Consider the following 25,485-nt stretch of genomic DNA (forward strand, 5'->3'; position numbering starts at 1 on the left):
CACTAGCTCATGGACTCTTGCTAATATGAAAGAAATGAATTTATCAGGTAAGTTCTTACATAAATTATGTTTTACTCCATCCAGCCTTTAAAGCCAAATGGAGGTAGCCAAATGAAATGAAAAACTAAAACCAGGAAACCACATGACCTCTCATTCATCTACTCTACATCTCCTGGGTGTCAGACATACCTTTTAAACACATGTGCACAGGGACTGCTTTGCCTGACACAATAAAAGACGGTAAAGAGAGCTATGATGAAATAACTGAGAATAAATAATATAAATAAATCCATAACTGGGAGATATCATCTTAAAGGGATGTTTTACTGTAACTTTGGTTTCCCCTTAGTTCCCAATTATTTGTTATACCACCTTCCAGAGAATTAAAGTAACAAGTCAAAATTAACGTTTCCTGATTCAGATAGAGCACAATATTGTGAACAACTTTCCAATTTGCTTCCATTATCAAAATGTGCACAATATTTTTATAAGCACACTTTGAGGCACCAACTTCTACTGAGCATGTGCAAGAATTTACCGTATGTACATATATGCCTTTTGCTATTGGCTGATGCTGTCACGTGATGAAGGTAAAGGAAAACAACTAACTTTTTTTCAGAAAAAAATCATCTACTCATTTAAAATTTAGACAAAGTGCTTTTGCATTGACTTGTTATCATGCATTTGTTAACAAATTTGTAGGAAAATCTAATCTAATTAATGGTCCTTTAAAGGGACTTAAACCCCCAAAACTTTCCAATTTTCTTCTGTTATAAAATTTACTTTGTTTCCTTGGTATTCTTTTGAAAAGCAAAGACCAATGCCTGTCTCTCCCACCCATCACTGAGAGGCTTATTTTATGTATTGTTTATGTAGCTTTTCTATAGAGAATACTGCAGTATTCATATTTTCAGTATAGGTAGAAGTTTCAACAAACAACATTATCTATTGCAAATGAGAAAATAAAGGTAAATAATCTGTAAAAAATTTTTTTGAGATTTTATATATTAGTATTTTATCAATAATACAGAATATTCAATGCAATAGGCATACAAACTTATATCTAGGTTAATTTTATTTCGAACATACCGCATATAATAAATATTTCATGTTACCTATTGACACCTACATCAAATAAAGTGAAGTATTACTGGTTCCCTGTAGATAATGTGAGACCTTCATGGCCATATTAACTATTTCACATGGATACTAGAAAACGCGTAGGTATCAAATACATAGCGATTGCTGAAAAAAAAATAATCACAAAAGAAAAAGGGGAAAGGTTTGCTGCTCTGCTGCCCCCATCTCCCACACACCTGTAAGATTTTTAAAGATCTAAACATTATCCATTTAATCTACTTTCATCCATCTCTAAATACCGTCCATATTGTTTGGCAAATATACATTATATAAATATTTAAATATAGAGGGAAAAAACCTGCAACTTCTTTTGACTTGTGGTATAAATTACTAAGATCTAACTTGCATCATGCATAAGCTAATAAAACAGTTTGTAAACAATTTAAAGGGGCTTGTACTGTAAAACTGGTCTTCTTTTAATGAGTTTACAGTGACATGTCATTCTAGCTGCAGTGTATAAAATGTATGTGAAATTGCTCCTATAATTTATTTGTCTACGTGAAATAGCTGTTTTTCCTAATTGAAAGCACATTTTTAAGGATAACACACACTCATATATTTTCTTTATCTTTATGTACAATGGCCTCATTGTCTTATCTGTTTACACAAAAGTACTTAGAGAGAGCATTTGTAAATTAACATTTTAATACCTCTCTCTAACCCTCCACTGGGAGTGTATTTTTTTTGCAGTTTCTTGTTTACATAGCTTTTCTATAAACAGTACTAAAAATAAAGGCCACCTTCATTCATCAGTTTAAAAAAAAAAAACGGTTGAAAAGGTGCCTTTATTTCACCGTGGCTACGCTACTTAGCTAAGCGGCTCTGACGGCGCACAGCACTTTTTTCAATAAGGTAACGTTTCCACTTCTTAGCCAATAGCCATGTGGGCCAATCGGCATTAAAATAATAAGCAGTGATGTGGACCGCCAGAGCCGCTAGACTTAGCCATGAAGCAGCAGGGAAATAAAGGCACCTTTTCATCAGTTTTTAAAGCTAATGACTGAAGGTGGCCTTTATTTTTAGTTTTGAAACGCTTGGATTTACCATCACAATAAGAATGACATTTTCATTATAGGCGGGAATACAACAAACAAAAACAGCTTTTACAAAATAAAGGTAAAGGAGCTATCTCTAAAAATGTAATATACTCTAGCAAGTGAAATAGATCACTAGGAACACTTTAAAAGGGATAAGAATTACTGTACATTATCCCTTTAATACTCTCTAGGTAAAATAGATCCTTGGTAGTGCATTAAAGAACATTTTACAGTACAATATCCTTTAAGCAGCAAATTGTTGAAAATTAATTAGTGTATGTCATCATGTTATGGGCAGAATACTATAATGGTTATAGGAAAAATTGTATTTTAAAACATAAAAATCATAATAATCAAAACGCACATTCACGACTTTGATTATAGACCTAGGCAAGTGAAGTTAGATAACTGGCATAATGCAAACATCTTCTCAGGAAGTAACACACAAGCAACATAGAGTAAAAGACAATGAAGACAAGTAAACTGCTAAAAATCCACAGGAACTGAAGGCCCATAATCACCTTGTGCAGTAAAACCACTCCAATCAGGAGGACTCACACTCAAGGGCAGGCCTGCATATATAACCAGTAGGAGAGGCCAATATCATCCCAGAGCACAGCAACAAATAAGATAACAAGTAAGGAACTGCAGCACACATTTAGTTATTCTGAGATGACCACAGCTGCAGGAAGTACAATTGCACCCTCAGTTAAAGGCAGAAAGTTGCTCAGCAGCACAAAAGCCTGACCAACCTAATGCTGACAGCCACAGGGCCCAAGTGTAAAATTATCTACTATGCTGAACAGGTGCCAACACTATCAAGAGTAAGCATAGGTTGATACCAGACATTGTTGCTTCCATATGGACCCTGCACATAAAAAAGCACCACATCTTTAAAACTTTTGCAGCCCACAATTTAGTCTCTACATTGATAAAATAGGGTCCATGTCTGTGACACCAATGGGATTAGTTTGCTTGATTCTGATTTTTTGTCTCCAAATATCTGCATGGTCTGATTTTACAAACATTTGTGTATTCCTCTAAATATATACTCACCAACTGTAACCCTATAATGGAAGTATGATCTGTTAGAGGGTAGAGTTTATAAACATTACTGGCACTTATCCATTACCATAAAGCAGCCCAACAAAGGTGTTTATTTCCGTTCCTATTGGGGCATCATCAGATCACGCGTGTTTTCTAATAATGCCAAGATTGGCTTGTAATGAAGCAGACAATTCATCGTGACCATGGACTATAGACAACCCAAGTGTCTCCAATGGCTGTGTAGCCCTTGACATTTTGTGCATGCTAAGCACAAGTAATTTACTACATTTAATATTCCAAATAACTTTTGGTCTCTCCCAAAAATCAACAATATAAATTCAAATTCAAGTATTTGGGAAAATGATATACTTTAACTTGTTTGTAAGAAGTGAGACAATTTGAGAATCTTAGGCTAAAAAAACAACAACGCCAGAATATGTGGATGAAGTAAGCCTGCATATTTGTTGTGTGATTGTGGCATATAGTGTAAAAATCCTATGTTTATTCTATTATTCCATAAGCTTGCAAACTATTCAATTGGTTCATCCCAGTATATATACAGAAAGCTGTGTCCTTGAAGGAGCTTTCTTTCATGTAATTAGCAAGAGTCCATGAGCTAGTGACGTATGGGATATACATTCCTACCAGGAGGGGCAAAGTTTCCCAAACCTCAAAATGCCTACAAATACACCCCTCACCACACCCACAAATCAGTTTTACAAACTTTGCCTCCTATGGAGGTGGTGAAGTAAGTTTGTGCTAGATTCTACGTTGATATGCGCTCCGCAGCAGGTTGGAGCCCGGTTTTCCTCTCAGCGTGCAGTGAATGTCAGAGGGATGTGAGGAGAGTATTGCCTGTTTGAGTTCAATGATCTCCTTCTACGGGGTCTATTTCATAGGTTCTCTGTTATCGGTCGTAGAGATTCATCTCTTACCTCCCTTTTCAGATCAACGATATACTCTTATATATATATATATATATATATATATATATACCATTTCCTCTGCTGATTTTCGTTTCAGTACTGGTTTGGCTTTCTACAAACATGTAGATGAGTGTCCTGGGGTAAGTAAGTCTTATTTTCTGTGACACTCTAAGCTATGGTTGGGCACTTTTTTAATAAAGTTCTAAATATATGTATTCAAACATTTATTTGCCTTGACTCAGGATGTTCAACATTCCTTATTTTCAGACAGTCAGTTTCATATTTGGGATAATGCATTTGAATCAATCATTTTTCTTACCTTTTATTTCATTTTATTGCGTCATTTTTGGCGCAGACTTTTTTGGCGCAAATTTTTTTTTTCTGTTTCCGGTGTCATACGTGTCGCCGGAAGTTGCGTCATTTTTGACGTTCTTTTGCGCCAAAAATGTCGGCGTTCCGGACGTGGCGTAATTTTTGGCGCCAAAAGCATTTAGGCGCCAAATAATGTGGGCGTCTTATTTGGCGCTAAAAAAATATGGGCGTCGCTTTTGTCTCCACATTATTTAAGTAATTTTTCTTTGCTTCTGGTTGCTAGAAGCTTGTTCCTTCGCATTTTTTTCCCATTCCTGAAACTGTCATTTAAGGAATTTGATCAATTTTGCTTTATATGTTGTTTTTTCTCTTACATATTGCAAGATGTCTCACGTTGCATCTGAGTCAGAAGATACTTCAGGAAAATCGCTGTCTGGTGCTGGAACTACCAAAGCTAAGTGTATCTGCTGTAAACTTTTGGTAGCTGTTCCTCCAGCTGTTGTTTGTATTAATTGTCATGACAAACATGTTAATGCAGATAATATTTCCTTTAGTAATGTACCATTACCTGTTGCAGTTCCATCAACATCTAATGTTCAGAGTGTTCCTGATAACATAAGAGATTTTGTTTCTGAATCCATCAAGAAGGCTATGTCTGTTATTCCTCCTTCTAGTAAACATAAAAAATCTTTTAAAACTTCTCTTTATACAGATGAATTTTTAAATGAACATCATCATTCTGATTCTAATGACTCTTCTGGCTCAGAGGATTCTGTCTCAGAGGTTGATGCTGATAAATCTTCATATTTATTTAAAATGGAATTTATTCGTTCTTTACTTAAAGAAGTACTAATTGCTTTAGAAATTGAGGATTCTGGTCCTCTTGATACTAAATCTAAACGTTTAGATAAGGTCTTTAAATCTCCTGTGGTTATTCCAGAAGTTTTTCCTGTTCCTGGTGCTATTTCTGAAGTAATTTCCAGAGAATGGAATAATTTGGATAATTCATTTACTCCTTCTAAACGTTTTAAGCAATTATATCCTGTGCCGTCTGACAGATTAGAATTTTGGGACAAAATCCCTAAAGTTGATGGGGCTATTTCTACCCTTGCTAAACGTACTACTATTCCTACGTCAGATGGTACTTCGTTTAAGGATCTTTTAGATAGGAAAATTGAATCCTTTCTAAGAAAAGCTTATCTGTGTTCAGGAAATCTTCTTAGACCTGCTATATCATTGGCTGATGTTGCTGCAGCTTCAACTTTTTGGTTGGAAACTTTAGCGCAACAAGTAACAGATCATGATTCTCATAATATTATTATTCTTCTTCAACATGCTAATAATTTTATCTGTGATGCCATTTTTGATATTATCAGAGTTGATGTCAGGTTTATGTCTCTAGCTATTTTAGCTAGAAGAGCTTTATGGCTTAAAACTTGGAATGCTGATATGTCTTCTAAATCAACTCTACTTTCCATTTCTTTCCAGGGTAACAAATTATTTGGTTCTCAGTTGGATTCTATTATCTCAACTGTTACTGGTGGGAAAGGAACTTTTTTACCACAGGATAAAAAATCTAAGGGTAAAAACAGGGCTAATAATCGTTTTCGTTCCTTTCGTTTCAACAAAGAACAAAAGCCTGATCCTTCATCCTCAGGAGCAGTTTCAGTTTGGAAACCATCTCCAGTCTGGAATAAATCCAAGCCTTCTAGAAAAGCAAAGCCAGCTTCTAAGTCCACATGAAGGTGCGGCCCTCATTCCAGCTCAGCTGGTAGGGGGCAGGTTACGTTTTTTCAAAGAAATTTGGATCAATTCTGTTCACAATCTTTGGATTCAGAACATTGTTTCAGAAGGGTACAGAATTGGTTTCAAGATAAGACCTCCTGCAAAGAGATTTTTTCTTTCCCGTGTCCCAGTAAATCCAGTGAAAGCTCAAGCATTTCTGAAATGTGTTTCAGATCTAGAGTTGGCTGGAGTAATTATGCCAGTTCCAGTTCTGGAACAGGGGCTGGGGTTTTATTCGAATTTCTTCATTGTACCAAAGAAGGAGAATTCCTTCAGACCAGTTCTGGATCTAAAAATATTGAATCGTTATGTAAGGATACCAACGTTCAAAATGGTAACTGTAAGGACTATCTTGCCTTTTATTCAGCAAGGGCATTATATGTCCACAATAGATTTACAGGATGCATATCTGCATATTCCGATTCATCCAGATCATTATCAGTTCCTGAGATTCTCTTTCCTGGACAAGCATTACCAGTTTGTGGCCCTGCCGTTTGGCCTAGCTACAGCTATAAGAATTTTTTCAAAGGTTCTCGGTGCCCTTCTGTCTGTAATCAGAGAACAGGGTATTGTGGTATTTCCTTATTTGGACAATATCTTGGTACTTGCTCAGTCTTCACATTTAGCAGAATCTCATACGAATCGACTTGTGTTGTTTCTTCAAGATCATGGTTGGAGGATCAATTCACTAAAAAGTTCATTGATTCCTCAGACAAGGGTAACCTTTCTGGGTTTCCAGATAGATTCAGTGTCCATGACTCTGTCTTTGACAGACAAGAGACGTCAAAAATTGATTTCAGCTTGTCGAAACCTTCAGTCACAATCATTCCCTTCGGTAGCCTTATGCATGGAAATTCTAGGTCTTATGACTGCTGCATCGGACGCGATCCCCTTTGCTCGTTTTCACATGCGACCTCTTCAGCTCTGTATGCTGAATCAATGGTGCAGGGATTACACAAAGATATCTCAATTAATATCTTTAAAACCGATTGTACGACACTCTCTAACGTGGTGGACAGATCACCATCGTTTAATTCAGGGGGCTTCTTTTGTTCTTCCAACCTGGACTGTAATTTCAACAGATGCAAGTCTTACAGGTTGGGGAGCTGTGTGGGGATCTCTGACGGCACAAGGAGTTTGGGAATCTCAGGAGGTGAGATTACCGATCAATATTTTGGAACTCCGTGCAATTTTCAGAGCTCTTCAGTCTTGGCCTCTTCTGAAGAGAGAATCGTTCATTTGTTTTCAGACAGACAATGTCACAACTGTGGCATACATCAATCATCAAGGAGGGACTCACAGTCCTCTGGCTATGAAAGAAGTATCTCGAATTCTGGTTTGGGCGGAATCCAGCTCCTGCCTAATCTCTGCGGTTCATATCCCAGGTATAGACAATTGGGAAGCGGATTATCTCAGTCGCCAAACGTTGCATCCGGGCGAATGGTCTCTTCACCCAGAGGTATTTCTTCAGATTGTTCAAATGTGGGAACTTCCAGAAATAGATCTGATGGCGTCTCATCTAAACAAGAAACTTCCCAGGTATCTGTCCAGATCTCGGGATCCTCAGGCGGAGGCAGTGGATGCATTTTCACTTCCTTGGAAGTATCATCCTGCCTATATCTTTCCGCCTCTAGTTCTTCCAAGAGTAATCTCCAAGATTCTGAAGGAATGCTCGTTTGTTCTGCTGGTAGCTCCGGCATGGCCTCACAGGTTTTGGTATGCGGATCTTGTCCGGATGGCCTCTTGCCATCCGTGGACTCTTCCGTTAAGACCAGACCTTCTGTCGCAAGGTCCTTTTTTCCATCAGGATCTCAAATCCTTAAATTTAAAGGTATGGAGATTGAACACTTGATTCTTGGTCAAAGAGGTTTCTCTGACTCTGTGATTAATACTATGTTACAGGCTCGTAAATCTGTATCTAGAGAGATATATTATAGAGTCTGGAAGACTTATATTTCTTGGTGTCTTTCTCATCATTTTTCTTGGCATTCTTTTAGAATTCCGAGAATTTTACAGTTTCTTCAGGATGGTTTAGATAAAGGTTTGTCCGCAAGTTCTTTGAAAGGACAAATCTCTGCTCTTTCTCTTCTTTTTCACAGAAAGATTGCTAATCTTCCTGATATTCATTGTTTTGTACAAGCTTTGGTTCGTATAAAACCTGTCATTAAGTCAATTTCTCCTCCTTGGAGTTTGAATTTGGTTCTGGGGGCTCTTCAAGCTCCTCCTTTTGAACCCATGCATTCATTGGACATTAAATTACTTTCTTGGAAAGTTTTGTTCCTTTTGGCGATCTCTTCTGCCAGAAGAGTCTCTGAATTATCTGCTCTTTCTTGTGAGTCTCCTTTTCTGATTTTTCATCAGGATAAGGCGGTGTTGCGAACTTCTTTTGAATTTTTACCTAAGGTTGTGAATTCCAACAACATTAGTAGAGAAATTGTGGTTCCCTCATTATGTCCTAATCCTAAGAATTCTAAGGAGAAATCGTTGCATTCTTTGGATGTTGTTAGAGCTTTGAAATATTATGTTGAAGCTACTAAGTCTTTCCGAAAGACTTCTAGTTTATTTGTTATCTTTTCCGGTTCTAGAAAAGGCCAGAAAGCTTCTGCCATTTCTTTGGCATCTTGGTTGAAATCTTTAATTCATCATGCCTATGTCGAGTCGGGTAAGACTCCGCCTCAAAGGATTACAGCTCATTCTACTAGGTCAGTTTCTACTTCCTGGGCATTTAGGAATGAAGCTTCGGTTGATCAGATTTGCAAAGCAGCAACTTGGTCCTCTTTGCATACTTTTACTAAATTCTACCATTTTGATGTATTTTCTTCTTCTGAAGCAGTTTTTGGTAGAAAAGTACTTCAGGCAGCGGTTTCAGTTTGAATCTTCTATTTATGTTTTTCATTAAACTTTATTTTGGGTGTGAATTATTTTCAGCAGGAATTGGCTGTCTTTATTTTATCCCTCCCTCTCTAGTGACTCTTGCGTGGAAAGATCCACATCTTGGGTAGTCATTATCCCATACGTCACTAGCTCATGGACTCTTGCTAATTACATGAAAGAAAACATAATTTATGTAAGAACTTACCTGATAAATTCATTTCTTTCATATTAGCAAGAGTCCATGAGGCCCACCCTTTTTTGTGGTGGTTATGATTTTTTTGTATAAAGCACAATTATTCCAATTCCTTATTTTATATGCTTTCGCACTTTTTTCTTATCACCCCACTTCTTGGCTATTCGTTAAACTGATTTGTGGGTGTGGTGAGGGGTGTATTTGTAGGTATTTTGAGGTTTGGGAAACTTTGCCCCCTCCTGGTAGGAATGTATATCCCATACGTCACTAGCTCATGGACTCTTGCTAATATGAAAGAAATGAATTTATCAGGTAAGTTCTTACATAAATTATGTTTTTAAGAAAATCCCATGGGAACACACAGCAATGCAGTACAAACAGCGTGTTACCCCAGGCTGTAACCCTTGCAACCCTGACCCTCAATAGCTATTTTTCACAGAGGCAGGATCCACTAACATTGCCATGTGTCAGTGTCTACAGCAGAAGCCTATATCCTGTACAACACAACTTCTAATCCCTGTAGAAACAAATACAAATGTACTGTAGATAGGAGCTACAAAAGATATCTCCTCTCTATAAACTATGGCCTATGCCACAACAATAACTCCTATTGGCAAACTGGCACCATTGCAATAAAACTATTGACTTGGTCCCCAACTACTAATATATCTATGCACATACCCTATGCAGGGATGCTGATTGGTAGGTATGTTTTGTGCACAGGACACACAAATTACCCATCTGTGCCTTTAATAGTGCTGAGATAGGACCTGCAACCATACACATGGTAGTATTCTGAAGCTGTAGCCTAGCAGACTGACAACCTTTTATGTCCCTTTAAATATGTATAGTACTGATTGACTACATAAATGGTGCCTATCTGAAATGGTGGCTAAATATATTTATTATTACATCTGCAAACCTATAAATAGGGGAAGAAGAAATAATGAATGTCCTTGCCCAGAAATCCCTAAAAAGATTAGTATTGCACCTAATATAGATAAGCATTTCCTTAAGATTTTTGAAGCACAGAATATTAATATCAGGCAAGGCACTGGCAGATTTATTAAAGGGACCCAACATTTGTCTTTAATGATTTAGAGCATACAATTTTCAACAAATTTCCATTTTACTTCTACTGTAAAATTTCCCTTGCTATCCTTTGTTGTAGGAGCAACACACTACTGGGAGTTAGCTAAACACACCAGGTGAGTCAATGACAAGAGACAGCAATGTGCAGCCACCAATCAGCAGCTTCCAGAAGCTCATTTCTGCTCTTGAGCCTTCCAAGATATGTTTCCCAAAAAAAATTACCAAGGGAACAAAGCAAAATTAGATTTCAGAAGTAAATTGGAAATTGTTTAAAATGACATACTTTATCCAAACCTATCTTAAAGTTTCATTTTGACTTTACTCTCCCTTTAAACAAAACCTACCATGGCCAAATAGTGTTGATTAAAAACAAATCTAAGGAAGCCCTTTTCTTTCATGTAATAGGCAAGAGTCCATGAGCTAGTGACATATGGGATATACAATCCTACCAGGAGGGGCAAAGTTTCACAAACCTCAAAATGCCTATAAATACACCTCCCACCACACCCACAACAAACTTTTACAAACTTTGCCTCCTATGGAGGTGGTGAAGTAAGTTTGTGCTTGATTTTTATGATTTCTTCTATGATAAGCGCTTCTAAGCATTCTGAAGCCCAATTCCTCTCAGAGTACAGTTTTTGTCAGAGGGATGTGAAGAGAGTATCGCCTATTGGTTTTATGGTTTCTCTCACGGGAAATCTTTTCAAGGGTTCTCTGTTATCGGTCGTAGGGATTCATCTCCTACCTCCCTTTCCAGATCAACAATATACTCTTATATCATTACCTCTGCTGATAGTTTTCAGTACTGGTTTGGCTATCTGCTATATGTGGATGGGTGTCTTTCGGTAAGTATGTATCATTATTTAAGACACTCTCAACTATGGTTGGCGCTTTATGTATATTTATAAAGTTCTACATATATGTGTTTACTTATATTTGCCATGAGTCAGGTCTATGTATATTTCCCTTTGCAGTCTAGCAGTTTCAGTATGGGAATCATTTTTTAGGATTTTTTAATATATTTTTTTTTATTTTTTCTTACCTGGGGTTTAGTCTTTTTTTCCTATTTGACTGTTTTTCCTTAAAAAATTGTGGGCAAATCTATGCTTGCGAGGGCGCAAAATGCTGTTATTTATTGCGTCATTCTTGGCGTGAATGTGCGTCTATGATGACTCTAGTTCATCATTTCCTGCTTCTTAGCTGACGCCAGGTTGTTTGGCGCAAAGTTGTGTCTGTTATGACACGAGTTGTGTCATTTCCGGATGTTTGTTGGTGCCAAAAAATTGTTATACATCCTTTTGCATCATGCGTTATACTTGGCACCAAAAAAATTTGGTTTTATTTTACCCCACTTACCATTATGCTCCTTGCCTTCTTTACGCTCAGAGGGCTATGCTATTTATTTTTGCCTATTTTAGCATTTGCATTTTTTCCCCATTCCTGAAACTGCTATATGAGGAAATAAGATATTTTTGTTTAAATGTTATTTTTTCTTTTACATATAACAAGATGTCTCAATCTGATCCTGTCTCAGAAGCTGCTGTAGGAACCATGCTGTCTGAACACAGTTCTACCAAAGCTAAGTATCTGTTGTAAGGCTAGCTAGCAGAGATTATATCTCCGGCAGTAGTATGTAGCAGTTGTCATGATAAGCTTTTGCATGCCGAAAATGTTTCTATTAGTATTAGTACAGAGTATCTGTTGTTCCTTCAACATCTAATGTACATGATATCCCTGGTGATATGAAAAATTATATTGCTGATGCGATACAGAAGGCTATGTCTGCTATTCCGCCTTCTAATAAACGTAAAAGGTCTTTTAAAACTTCTTATGATACTGATGAATTTTGTAATGACCGACAACATACTGATATATCCACTTCTGATGAGGATCTCTCTGACTCAGAAGATCCTGCTTCAAATATTGACATTGATAAATCAACTTATCTTTTTAAGATTGAGTATATTTGTTCTTTGTTGAAAGAAGTATTGGTTACTTTGGATATTGAGGAGTCTGGTCCTCTTGATAACAAATCCACTAAACGTTTAAATTCTGTTTATAAACCTCCTGTGATTACTCCTGAGGTTTTCCCTGTTCCTGATGCTATTTCGGATGTGATTGCTAAGGAATGGTCTAAGCCTGGTACTTCTTTTGTTCCTTCTTCTAGGTTTAAAAGGTTGTACCCTTTGCCAGTGGCTAATTTTGAGTTTTGGGAAAAAGTCCCTAAGGTTGATGGGGCTATTTCTACTCTTGCCAAGAGTATTACTATTCCTAAGGAATATAGTACTTCTTTCAGGATCCTTTATATAGGAAAATTGAATCTTGTCTAAGGAAAGCTTATTTACATTCTGGCTATATTCTCAGACCTCCCATTTCTATGGCTGATGTTGCGGCTGCATCAACTTTTTGGTTGGATAGCTTAGCACAATGGGAAAAAGATTCTGATTTGTCTAGCATTGCTTCAATATGCTAATCATTTTCTCTGTGATTCTATTTTTAATATAATCAAGATTGATGTTAAAAATATGTCTTTGGCTATTTTAGCTAGAAGAGCTTTATGGCTCAAATCATGGAATGCTGACATGGTATCTAAATCTAGGTTACTATCTCTATCATTCCAGGGTAAAAATTTGTTTGGTTCTCAGTTGGATTCTATTATTTCCACTATTACTGGGGGGAAGGGAGTTTTTTGGCCCCAAGATAAAAAAATCTAAGGGTAAAGCTAGAGCTTCTAGTCGGTTTCATTCCTTTTCGTCAGAATAGAGAACAGAAAACCACTCTTTCCCCTAAGGACTCTGGCTTCAATTGGAAGCCATCTTCAAGTTGGAATAAATCCAAGCCTTTAAAGAAACCAAAGCCAGCCCCCAAAACTGCATGAAGGTCCGGTCCTCAATCCAGTTCTACTTGTGGGGGACAGATTGAAATTATTTCAAGACGTTTGGGCCGGTTCTGTTCAGAATCATTGGATTCAGAATATTGTCTCTCAAGGGTATCGAATAGGTTTCAGAATAAGACCTCCTGTGAGAAGGTTTTTTCTCTCTCACGTTCCAACAAATCCTGTAAAAGCTCAGAAAGGCTTTTCAGCCTTTCTGAAATGTGTTTCAGATCTGGAGCTTTCAGGGGTAATTGTACCAGTTCCACTTCTGGAACAGGGTCTGGGTTTTTATTCCAATCTATTCATTGTCCTGAAGAAGGAAAATTCTTTCAGACCAGTTCTGGATTTGAAGTTTTTGAATCACTTTGTAACTTTCAAGATGGTGACTATAAGGACTATTCTGCCTATTGTCCAGCAAGGTCATTACATGTCCACAATAGACTTAAAGGATGTATATCTTCAGACCACTATCGGTTTCTGAGATTCTCTTTTCTAGACAAGCACTACCAATTTGTCGCTCTTCCATTTGGCCTAGCGACAGTTCCAAGAATCTTTTTGAAGGTTCTCGGTTCCCTTTTATCTGTAATCAGAGAGCAGGGTATTGCGGTGTTTCCTTATTTGGACGATATCTTGATACTGGCTCAATCTTTTCATTTAGCAGAATCTCACACAAATCAACTTGTGTTGTTTCTTCAAAGACATGGTTGGAGGATCAATTTGCAAAAGAGTTTCTTAATTCTTCAGACAAGCGTCACCTTTTTAGGTTTCCAGATAAATTCAGTGTCCATGACTCTGTCCTTAACAGACAAGAGACAAATTAAATTGGTTTCTGCCTGTCGAAACCTTCAGTCCCAATCATTCCCTTCAGTGGCTATGTGCATTGAAGTTTTAGGTCTCATGACTGCAGCATCGGACGCGATCCCCTTTGCTCGCTTTCATATGAGACCTCTGCAGCTTTGCATGCTGAATCAATGGTGCAGGGATTATACTCGGATATCACAGTTGGTATACTTAAATCCCAACATACAACTCTCTCTGTCCTGGTGGTTGGACCATCACGGATTATTCAAGGGGCCTCTTTTGTTCGTCCTTCCTGGATTGTGATTTCAACAGATGCAAGTCTCATAAGTTGGGGAGCTGTCTGGGGGTCTCTGACAGCACAAGGAGTTTGGAATCCTCAAGATGCAAGGTTACCAATCAATATTTAAGAAATCCGTGCTATTTTAAGGGCTCTTCAGGCTTGGCCTCTATTAAAGAGAGAATCATTCATTAGTTTTCAGACAGACAATATCACAATTTTGGCATATGTCAATTATCAGGGGGGGACTCCCAGTCCTTTAACGAGGAAAGAAGTATCTCGGATACTTTCTTGGGCGGAATCCAACTCCTGTCTAATTTCTGCAATACATATCCCAGGTGTAGACAATTGGGAAGCGAATTTTCTTAGCCGTCAGACTTTACATCCAGGAGAGTGGTCTCTCCATCCAGATGTATTTTTTCAGATTGTACAGATGTGGGGTCTTCCCGAAATAGATCTGATGGCTTTCCATCTAAACAAGAAACTTCCCAGATATCTTTCCAGGTCCAGGGATCCTCAGGCGGAGATGGTGAATGCGTTAGCAGTTCCTTGGTTTTACCAACCTGCTTACATCTTTCTGCCTCTAATTCTTCTTCCAAGGGTGATCTCCAAGATCATAATGGAACAATCGCATGTGTTTCTGATAGCACCAGCATGGCCTCACAGATTTTGGTTTGCGTATCTTGTCCGGATGTCAAGTTGCCAACCTTGGCCACTTCCATTAAGACCAGACCTTCTGTCTCAAGGGTAATTTTTCCATGAGGATTTCAAATTGCTAAATTTGAAGGTGTGGAAATTGAATGCTTAGTGCTTTGTCATAGAGGTTTCTCTGACTCAGTGATTAATACTATGCTACAGACTCGTAAGTCTGTTTCAAGGAAGATTTATTATCGGTTTGGAAAACCTATATTTCATGGTGTTTGTCTCATAAATTCTCTTGGCATTCTTTTATAATTGCTAGAATTTTACAGTTTCTTCAGGATGGTTTGGATAAATGTTTGTCTGCAAGTACTTTGAAGGGACACATCTCTGCTCTTTCTGTTTTAATTTATAGAAAGATTGCTAATGTTCCTGACATTCACTGCTTTGTTTAGGCTTTGGTTCATATCAAGCCTGTTATTAAATCAATTTCTCCTCCTTGGAGTCTTAATTTGGTTTTAAAGGCTTTCCAGGCTCCTCCGTTTGAGCCTATGCATTCTCTGGATATTAAACTACTTTCTTGGAAAGTATTGTTTCTTTTGTCTATCTCTTCAGCTAGAAGAGTTTCTGAATTGTCTGCTCTCTCTTGTGAGACTCCTTTTCTGATTTTCCATCAGGACAAGGCTGTTTTACGGACTTCGTTTAAATTTCTTCCTAAGGTTGTGAATTCTAACAAAATTAGTAGGGAAATTGTTGTTCCTTCCTTGTGACCTAAAATATTATGTCGAAGCTACTAAAGATTTCTAGTCTATTTGTTGTTTTTTCTTGTCCTAGGAAATGTCAGAAAGCCTCTGCCATTTCTTTGGCATCTTGGTTAAAGCTTTTGATTCACAAGGCTTATTTGGAGGCGGGACAGTCTCCGCCTCAGAGAATTACAGCTCATTCTACTGGATCAGTCGCCACCTCTTGGACTTTTAAGAATGAAACTTCGGTTGATCAGATTTGCAAAGCAGCAACTTGGTCTTCTTTGCATACTTTTACTAAATTTTACCATTTTGATGTATTTGCTTCTTCTGAAGCAGTCTTTGGTAGAAAAGTTATTCAGGCAGCTGTCTCAGTTTGATTCTTCTGCTTATGATTTAAGTTTTTTTCTTGAAATTTATGAGAAATTTATGAGGATTTATTTTTTTTCAGCGAAAATAGCTGTTTTTATTTTATCCTTCCCTCACTAGTGACTCTTCTGTGGACTTCCACATCTTGGGTATTTCTATCCTGTACGTCCCTAGCTCATGACTCATAATTTATGTAAGAACTTACCTGATAAATTAATTTCTTTCATATTGGCAAGAGTCCATGAGGCCCACCCTTTTCTTATGGTGGTTATGATTTTTGTATAAAAGCACAATTATATTTCCAGTTCCTCTTTTGTATGCTTATTTAGTCCTTATTTTATCACCTCACTTCTTGGCTATTCGTTAAACTGAGTTGTGGGTGTGGTGAGAGGTGTATTTATAGGCATTTTGAGGTTTGGGAAAATTTGCCCTTCCTGGTAGGATTGTATATCCCATACGTCACTAGCTCATGGACTCTTGCCAATATGAAAGAAATTAATCTATCAGGTAAGTTCTTACATAAATTATGTTTTTTGTTACTTGCTATTGTTTTAAGTCTTAAGGCAATAGTAAAAAAAAAAGGTTAAGACATCTTCAAATACTTGGGCCTGCATGGGCTTTTTTTCAGCATATACTCATGTCCTCTGCTTAAAGGAACACTTAAGTCAAAATTAAACTTTGATTCAGATGGAGCACACAATTTCATAAATCTTTTCAATTTAGTTCTATCAGCTAAAGATGCACAATATTTTATATTCACACTTTCTGAGGCACCAGTTCCTACTGAGCATGTGCAAGAATTCACAAAATATATGTATATCCATTTTGTGATTGGCTGATGGCTGTCACATGTTGCAATGGGAAGGAAAATGCAACTAAATTTGAAAGCTGTCAGAAAAAATATCTACTACTGATTTTAAATTCAAGCTAAGTGATTTAGCATTGTCCTTTTTATCATGCATTTATTATATATTCTATTCTACTGTGTCTAGTGTTCCTTTTACAATTGTACATGTCTGTGTGTCTTACCTCCAAAGTAGGATCCATCTGCCAGCTTTGTTTCTTTGCTGCCTTTGCTCAGGATGCTGACCACGCCATGCTGAATGAAAAACATCTTCTTACCCACAGTTCCTTCTCGAATTAAGTAATCTCCCGGTTGGAACACTTCAAACCGCAGCTTCGTCAGCATCGACGTCACAAAGTTTGGATCAGCATTAGCAAAAAGAGGCATGGAAGCTACCAGCTTTCGGCAGTTGAAATTAATGATCTCCTACATTGGAAGCAAAACGTTGCAATGTTGTCGAGATTTACAACAATACATTACAGCATAGTATGATAGAAGATGTGCAAACAAGAGTCCAAATTAAATGCCCACAGGAATCACACATATGTGTTTAATTACTTGTCCTAACAATGAATACATGATAGACATAAAGATGTATCTAAAGCAGAGATTAACCTGATAATAATATGTAGATGTTTTATTTTTATTTTTTGTTATTAATATCTTAAATATTGAGGAAGTAAATGTATAGTTTTAGATTGCATAAAGTAATGAGCACCATGATGTAACCTAGGTTTCCATATTGTACTAGAGTAATAATCAGCCCAGGGCCCTGCTCTGTGTGTGTGTGGTGGGGGGGCATGACTGATGTGAGGGTATGAAAATGTGTATCCTGCATATACGGTTATGGGGTCAGGAGGTGTAATATATAGTGTTATTCTTTATATAGGTAACAGAATGTTGGGACAGGGTGGGCCATACAAGAGACAGGGCATATAGGAGGGGAATAAGGGCACAAGGCTGAGTGGTAAATGCTAAGTATGACGCTGGTTCTCCACCACTAGTGTAGTGAGAGCTGTTTAGATATTGATGACTTTAAAGGGAAATTAAACACATTTTTTCTTACATTATTGCTTTGTTCTCATGTTATTCTTTGCTGAAGAGATACCTAGGTATTTATAGTGCACATGCCTAAAGCAATACATGACTGGAAATATTGCTGCCATCTAGTGCTCTTGCTATATGTGTAACACTGTTGGAAAACTGCTGCCATATAGTGCTGCAGACACGTGCACACCCCTGAGCTTACGTCCCTGCTTTTCAACAAAGTATAACAAGATAACAGAAGTAAATTGTGTGTGCTCTATTTGAATCATGCATGTAAGATTTTTTGTTTTATGTCCCTATAACGTCCCTTTTATTCCATGTAAATTAGCATATGCAGCTATACATATCCTTGAGACAGAAGAGGCCTTTGCAGCATGAAATGGTGACAGAAATGATCCCTGTAGACATTTGGGACACTCACCTCCGTGAGGGGCTCACTCAGCTCCCCCAGAATGCTCTCCTCATCAAACATCTTTCCCTGGTATCGATGCTCATAGTAATCATGGATGCGTTGCCTCATGTCACCCGGGAGTTTGTGAAATGACATGTACTGTTCCACCTGCTTGTACTGTGCAGAGAGGGAAAAAGAGGTCTCGCTAAATCATTTCCCAACATATTGTGCATCACAGTAACAAAACACTTGCAAAGCCTGTGAATACCCAGCATGCACCCTCAATATTAATTAGTGTCTTTTAGTTATTTCGGGTAATTGCTGATGGCAGCAATAATAACACTGCCGAGGATGCTGTTACCAGGGCTTATAAATCTGCTAAATGTGAAAATTGTTTAAGTGAGCTCCTCAGTGCCCTTAAAAGGGACAAGTTAGTAATTTTACAATAATGAAATGAAGGGAATTCCAATGAGCTAAATCCCGTTACACGTTTTTTTTAAAGCTGAATCATTGATAAATCTTTATCATTCAAATATTCTGCTGACTCTTTATCATGTAACTAATGCTTTGATTGGTGTATAATAGTTGTACCTGTATGCAGGGGCGTAACTAGCATTGGGCGGAGGCACCAGGCCCTAGAATCCTAATACTGTGTAATATCTATCGCTTACTACTAAGTAACCTTTAAGGGGCTCCCAAACCTTTTTTTGAACCAGGGCCCTCTGTTGAATAGGTCAACTACTGCCTGCATGTGTTCCGAAGACATGGGCTACATAGTTATGATCAAGCGCACACAGTGTAGCATAATGGCATTATGGTTAAATTTACAAAAGTACGCATGTAACTAGTACAAGCGCTAAAGAATGTCACACACAAAGTAAAACACTTAATCATAAACAAGATATTAAAGAAAAGGTGATAAATTCCACCACTCAGCTGACCAAGTTTATATACTGTAATTTTCACACCAAGAAAGGAAGTTCTACAGCAAATTTTGCAACACTTCAGAGATCAAGTTTCCATTTTATGAATTTATTAGGTTAAGACATTACAGACTGATACATGGCTAATTTTAAGGAGAATGCACATTGTAAAATTAACTTTTCATTTTAAAAGATAAGTTCTGCTTCTTCTGCCTGTCTGTAATACATATTTATTTTACAGGTTGGAAGCATTTTTAATCACAGTCAATAGTTTATACATTAAGGGCAGAGATTACAAGTGGAGCACTAATTTATCTTGCACCAGTAAATGGGCAAATTCGCCCATTTACAGGCGCATAATGAATAACAAGCTATTACAAGTAGTTGTTTATTGCTACCAAGGTAACATTAGAACTCAGACATTAACCAGAATTCAGACCTTTGGTTAATTTTTAAAATGTCCCCCAATTCCCCCCCAAATAAAATGTGAGGTCCCTTTTTGAAAATAAAAAAAATGTAGCATCTTTTTATTTATTTTTTAAACTGCACTAAGCACTTGTGTAAGCGATATTTTGCACTCCACTCGTAATCTGGCCCTAAATCTTTATGTCTCTTTTGAATAACAATACTTTCTGTTGTTACATTCAGCTTCCCAGACGTTCTCTACCACTTCTCCTATGAACACTACTGGCACAAGAAGTTGCTAGCTGAGTGAGCAGAGCAGTAGGTGCTGATGTTTGTTGGATATAATGGTATATGGGGACCCTGAGTGTGCCTGGGTGTTTATATGTGTACAGTCCATAAAGGTGTCTGCATTTAAGTGTAGGGAGGACCCGCTTTAGGGGCATGGGACTCCCACAGGGGTGCTGTATTGATGGGGACACCATGCTTGGGTTGGAGTAGATATTCTGTCAGCTACTGGTAAAGATAAACAACTATTTGCCCACAAACCAATAAAAAAGCAAGTGTAGCCTAGGTTGCACCACCCTCTTCCATTGCTCCCCCATTACCTTAAAAAGCCAACCTATCACTCCTTCCTCCTCCCCCTTCATGTACCTCCATGTTGTGCTGTGAAAATGGTTCAGCACGTGTGAGCCTAACAAGATAGAATCAGCAGTATTATCATTTATTAGGTAAGGAAAGGCATTTGATCTCAGAAACTCTTTAGCACAAAGTACCTGAGCTGGGCTTCATTAGGAAATAGCTAAAATCCAAGGGCCTACAGGGGAGCAAGTGATATTAGCATCACTGGGGCATAAAGAGTGGCTGTAGGGGCCATGCTTTATATCTGATCTGTGAATGCTGCAGGCACAAAAGAGTTCAAATGTGTTACTGACACAAAGGGGTTACATCATTAAACTTTGTGTATTACTGGCAGCCAAAGAGGGTAATATCACAGAGCTGTGTGTGTTGCTGGCACAGTGGGGTGTGACTATATGTTATTGTCATTGATCTATGAGAAACTAGCACATAGTGGCTGAGTGACTTGATTGTGAATATAATTTGTTTAATTTAATTAATACGGTTTGGGACAAACTGGTTCTTATTGAGGTGTAACTGTAGCCTATAATGAGTTTGTGAATATAGTCTACATGGCTATACAATCTACACAGATTTTCAATAATACTCCTAAATATATAATTTTGTAAATTCTTTTTGAGGGGAAAACCATTTTGGCACAATTTGGGGACCAATAATATTAAAAATAACATATCATCTAGCATTTTCAGATATTTTCCTAGAAAGTGGGAGTGGAGTCAGGCTGGCCCAGGGGTGAATTCTCGTGGTGTGATATGGACATATATAGGGCATGGAGAGGTTAAGTAGGGACAGTAGCACATGGCTGCCAAACTAGTACCATCCTGCAAAATGCAGAATGGCTGGGAGTTCTGAAATAAGTCTTAAGGGGAATCTGCTCAGGGCAAGTGCACTTTCTTTAAGAATAATGGAAAAATCTCTTGCAGGTATGTAATCTGTTAAACAAAAATGCCCATTAAAGTGATTGTCAATTTTCACTGTTTTGAAAGTATAAATATCTAGAGAATAAGTATATTAATCATACCGCCACTTTCATTTGTTAATAAAATGTTTAATTTAATTTTTATCTCCATTTCTAAATATCGTATTTTCACTATACCTGCTCCTCCCACTCTCCACTTCCTTATTCTCTGCAATATTACGTATACAGCTGTCCCACCCGCTGTTTACGTAGTGGCAATGCGCGCTCCCGTCTCAGTTACACACTGCGCATGCGTCAAACAACGATTCCGCTGTCAATCAACATAGTATTAAGTGAATCAGTACATTCACTGAATACTATCGTTGGATAGCCGTTGGATAGCGCAGCAAGGATCTCATCCTCCATCGCGCAATCCGTATATTCTTTCAATAAGAAATGAACTCAGGGAAATTTGCAAATGCGCATGCGCGAATTGTGAACGAGCTTCTGAGAAGCATGTTGTAAGCGGAGTCTAACGCAAGCGCAATACGGACGCGTGACGACATACAAAGGGGTTGGGTCCCCCTGTGGTTAGCGCTGTTATTGGTTATGCTGATCGTGGCTAAAAATGACAACGAGCAATAGCAAATGCCGGGTGGAGGATTATAATGACAGCGGACAGCTAAAAACATTGAAAATAACGGTAACTGCGAATAGATAAGTAAAATGATGAATGAAACTCATGTTATTTAAAGGTCAATGTCACGCAGAACTTGAGTGATGAAGCAGAGTTTACATTCACTTTAAGTCATGCCAAAGGATGGTTAATATATCAACCATTTCTATTCAGTCCCTTCCTTAGCTAGAAAAAAAAACTTGAAGTCCCCTGGGAGAAAAGGACAATATTTCCCAGAGATATTGTATCCCAGATATTCTTAAACTTTTTCAGATTTTAAAGTTTGCAGAACAGAGATTTTTTTGTATGTTTTGTAGGATGACAATATCTTGGGGTGGTAGTTCTTGTTTCTACTCAGTAAAAGACCTAAGGTTTTTAGGAGTTTAGCAAGTTTAGGAGTTTAAATAAATTTAAAAAAATAAGAGGGAAAATTTAATCCAGTGCTGCACATGAAACACCTAAGCATATTTGTGAAGATTTCTCACCTCCAAATAAATTGTTCCATTAAACAAAGTACCTATAAAGTACTACTATTCAGCCCAGAGGGGACAATCTGGCTCTTCACACATAGGTTACACCACATGTACATTTTTCTACACTGTACTTTTTTCATTATTAATATGTAAGCAATGTCTTGAAGCTGCTAGCCTCCTCACAGACTCCTGAGAAATCATTCCATGTATTTCACAGTGCCACTCTCACATAATAGATGTTCATGCTTTGTATATACTTTCTTTCATAAAGGTGGTAAGACCCCACAATGCATTAATTCTGGAATTACTTTCCCTGCCACTAGGAAAGGCAAAGATTCCCAAACCCCAAGAGCTCTATATAATCCCTCCCATCTCTATGGTAGTTAGTCTTATCTTGGCCTCCGCCGGAGGAAGGTGAAGAGTGAAGATATGCAAATTATTTATTCATTGAGGGGGGTTTGACGCCCATTTCCCCTCAGCATACAGTGTTTGTAAGAGGGAAGTTAAAGGGACAGTAAACTCAAATTTTTTCTTTAATGATTCAGGCACAGAATACAATTTTAAACAACATTCTAATTTACTTCTCTTATCTAATTTGCTTCATTTTTAGATATCTTTTATAGATATCCTTTTTAGATATCCAATGCACATGGGTGAGCCAATCACACAAGGCATCTATTCACAGCCACCAATTAGAAGCTACTGAGCATATCTAGATATTCTTTTCATCAAATAATATCAAGAGAATTAAGCAAATAAGATAATAGAAGTAAATTAGAAAGTTGTTTAAAATTACATGTTCTTTCTGAATCATGAAAGAAAAAAAAAATTGGGTTTAATGTCCCTTCAAGGAGTAAAGATTGTGACTCATTTTTTCTTTCCCATGAGAATTTTAGTTACTGACCTGTTGCAGGGACTTGTCTTTTGCTACTTTCTACTGGGTATACAGATTACTCATATATTATGTCCTCTGCTGATATGTTTTCATACTGGAATAGTTTCCTGTAGCTGTGTTTCTAGCAGGAGAGTATTATTGGCAAGTACTGTTTATTTTTTTAACACACAATTAACCTTATATTTGGCCAAGATTATATATGTTTATATATGGCCTTTGGACAGATCATTATTATGTTACCTCTCACTCACTTGAGTTATTTTTAGCATTTTTGCACATATACTTTATGGGGGGCATGTTTTTATTTTATATTTTTTGCCCCCTTTGGAAAGGCAAACATTTTTATTTTTTGGTACCTATGTGCACTTGTGTGTGCTCACGGGTGCAATTATGCAAGCTAGTGGGTGAGCTTGTGCACGTGTTTGCTTGCTTTGGTGCATTTTCCTTAATTATGGTTCCTTTGGTGCACATCATCCTAAAGTTAGTGCACCTTTTTTTGATTAAGCTTTCTAAGGAAATGTAATTCCTCTCTTTAATATACTTTTTACTTCTGTAATTACCTTGTATCTAAGCTTCTGCTGACTGCCTCAGATCTTTTGACAGACTTGCATTTCAGGCAATTAGTACTGACTCTTAAATAACTTCTTGTGCATGAGCACAGTGTTATCTATATGAAACACATGAACTAACACCCTCTAGCTGTAAAGAACTGTCAAATGCAGAGGCAGTCTTCAAGGGCTTAGAAATTAGCATATGAGCCTACCTAGGTTTAGCTTTCAACTAAGAATAACAAGAGAACAAAGCAAATTTGATGATAAATGTAAATTAGAAAGTTGTTTAAAATTGCAAGCCCTATCTGAATCATGAAAGTTTAATTTGTACTTTATTATCCCTTTAGCTACTTTTTGAAGTTTTATGCATAAATGGAGTTTTCTGTTTCTGTCCTTAAATTTGTTTTTCCCTTACGTAGATAATTGTCTCCTTGGGGATATATCTAATTTTATACCACATTACTCCTTATAATGGAGTCTTCTGATCCTGTCCCTAATCCTTCTTGGGACGCTGTTGTTTAAGATGTTTATGGTATACAAGCTTCTTATGAGCTTTATTTATTTGCAGATTTTTCTGTTTATGCATTTTCTACTTGTCTGTAGTTTTATGCTATCACGCCTAATTTTGCTTCTATGGGTATAACTGCTTCTTTTGTTTGTTCCTTACAGGGAAATTCAACAAGACCTGAAATAAAAGAAATCTTCAGATGTCTTTGAGTATGCTGGCACCTCTGAAGCCTTCATGTGAACATAAAAGGTTAGTTTTACAAATTTACCTTTTACTTATTTTATTTCTGATGTTTCTTTAGAAGCTGAAGTTTCTTCTGAGGTTAATGGGTTATATTTTCTGATTTTCTGTATAATTTAACCTTTTTTTATTTGTTAGTAGAACATGTCTATTCTCTTTTTAAGGAGGTTTTTTACCTTAGGGGTTTTAGATTTCTAAGACTGTGGATGTTGTACTCTCTATTTGTTAATAATTTTATAATTATAATTTTTTTAATCTGTGGCTTAATCCCCTGAGGTTTTATTCCCTGTCACTGGTTCTATTTTTAAGAAGGTCTCCAGGAAATGGTCTCGTTTAGGTAATTATTTGAATCCTTCTGCAAGGTTTTTTTTTTTACCTACCGAACGGCTAGATTACGAGTTTTGCGGTATGAGTGAAAAAGCATTGTTATGGCTCTTTTTCACTACAGCTGGTATTAATTTTTTGGCCATAACGCAACGTAACTACCGCAGCTTTCCAAAAGTCCTTTCTTCTACAAGATACGACGAGTCCATGGATTCATCCTTACTTGTGGGATATTATCCTCCTGCTAACAGGAAGTGGCAAAGAGCACCACAGCAGAGCTGTATATATAGCTCCTCCCTTCTCTCCACCTCCAGTCATTCTCTTTGCCTATACTAGTAATAGGAAGAGGTAAAGTGAAAGAGGTGTTAAAATGATAGTTTTTAGTTTTCTTCAAGCAAGATTTTTTTATTTTAAATGGTACCGGTGAGTAATATAGAACAAGATTTCTGCCCGGAGGTTGATGATCTTAGCAGATGTCACTAAGATCCATGTGGGTTCCCACAGAATGGCTGAGGAATACTAGAGAAATCTTCAGTGTGGGGAACGTTTTCATGCTACAAGCAT

At 37.4% G+C, this 25,485-nt stretch overlaps 1 protein-coding gene across 1 annotated transcript in view; it reads right to left on the bottom strand.

Moving 5' to 3' along the window:
• The window catches only part of HCN4 (hyperpolarization activated cyclic nucleotide gated potassium channel 4), a 302,556-nt gene that overhangs the window by 19,475 nt on the left and 257,596 nt on the right, over positions 1–25,485 (bottom strand). The window contains exons 5-6 of the mRNA XM_053719874.1: positions 18,423–18,569; positions 17,140–17,380 (exon numbers count right to left, since the gene is read on the bottom strand). Of these exons, the coding sequence (XP_053575849.1) occupies positions 17,140–17,380; positions 18,423–18,569 (388 nt within the window). The remainder of the gene's footprint in view (positions 1–17,139; positions 17,381–18,422; positions 18,570–25,485) is intronic.

The sequence above is a fragment of the Bombina bombina genome, chromosome 6 (assembly GCF_027579735.1).
Source record: "Bombina bombina isolate aBomBom1 chromosome 6, aBomBom1.pri, whole genome shotgun sequence".
In the NCBI taxonomy this organism is placed as follows: Eukaryota; Metazoa; Chordata; class Amphibia; order Anura; family Bombinatoridae; genus Bombina; species Bombina bombina.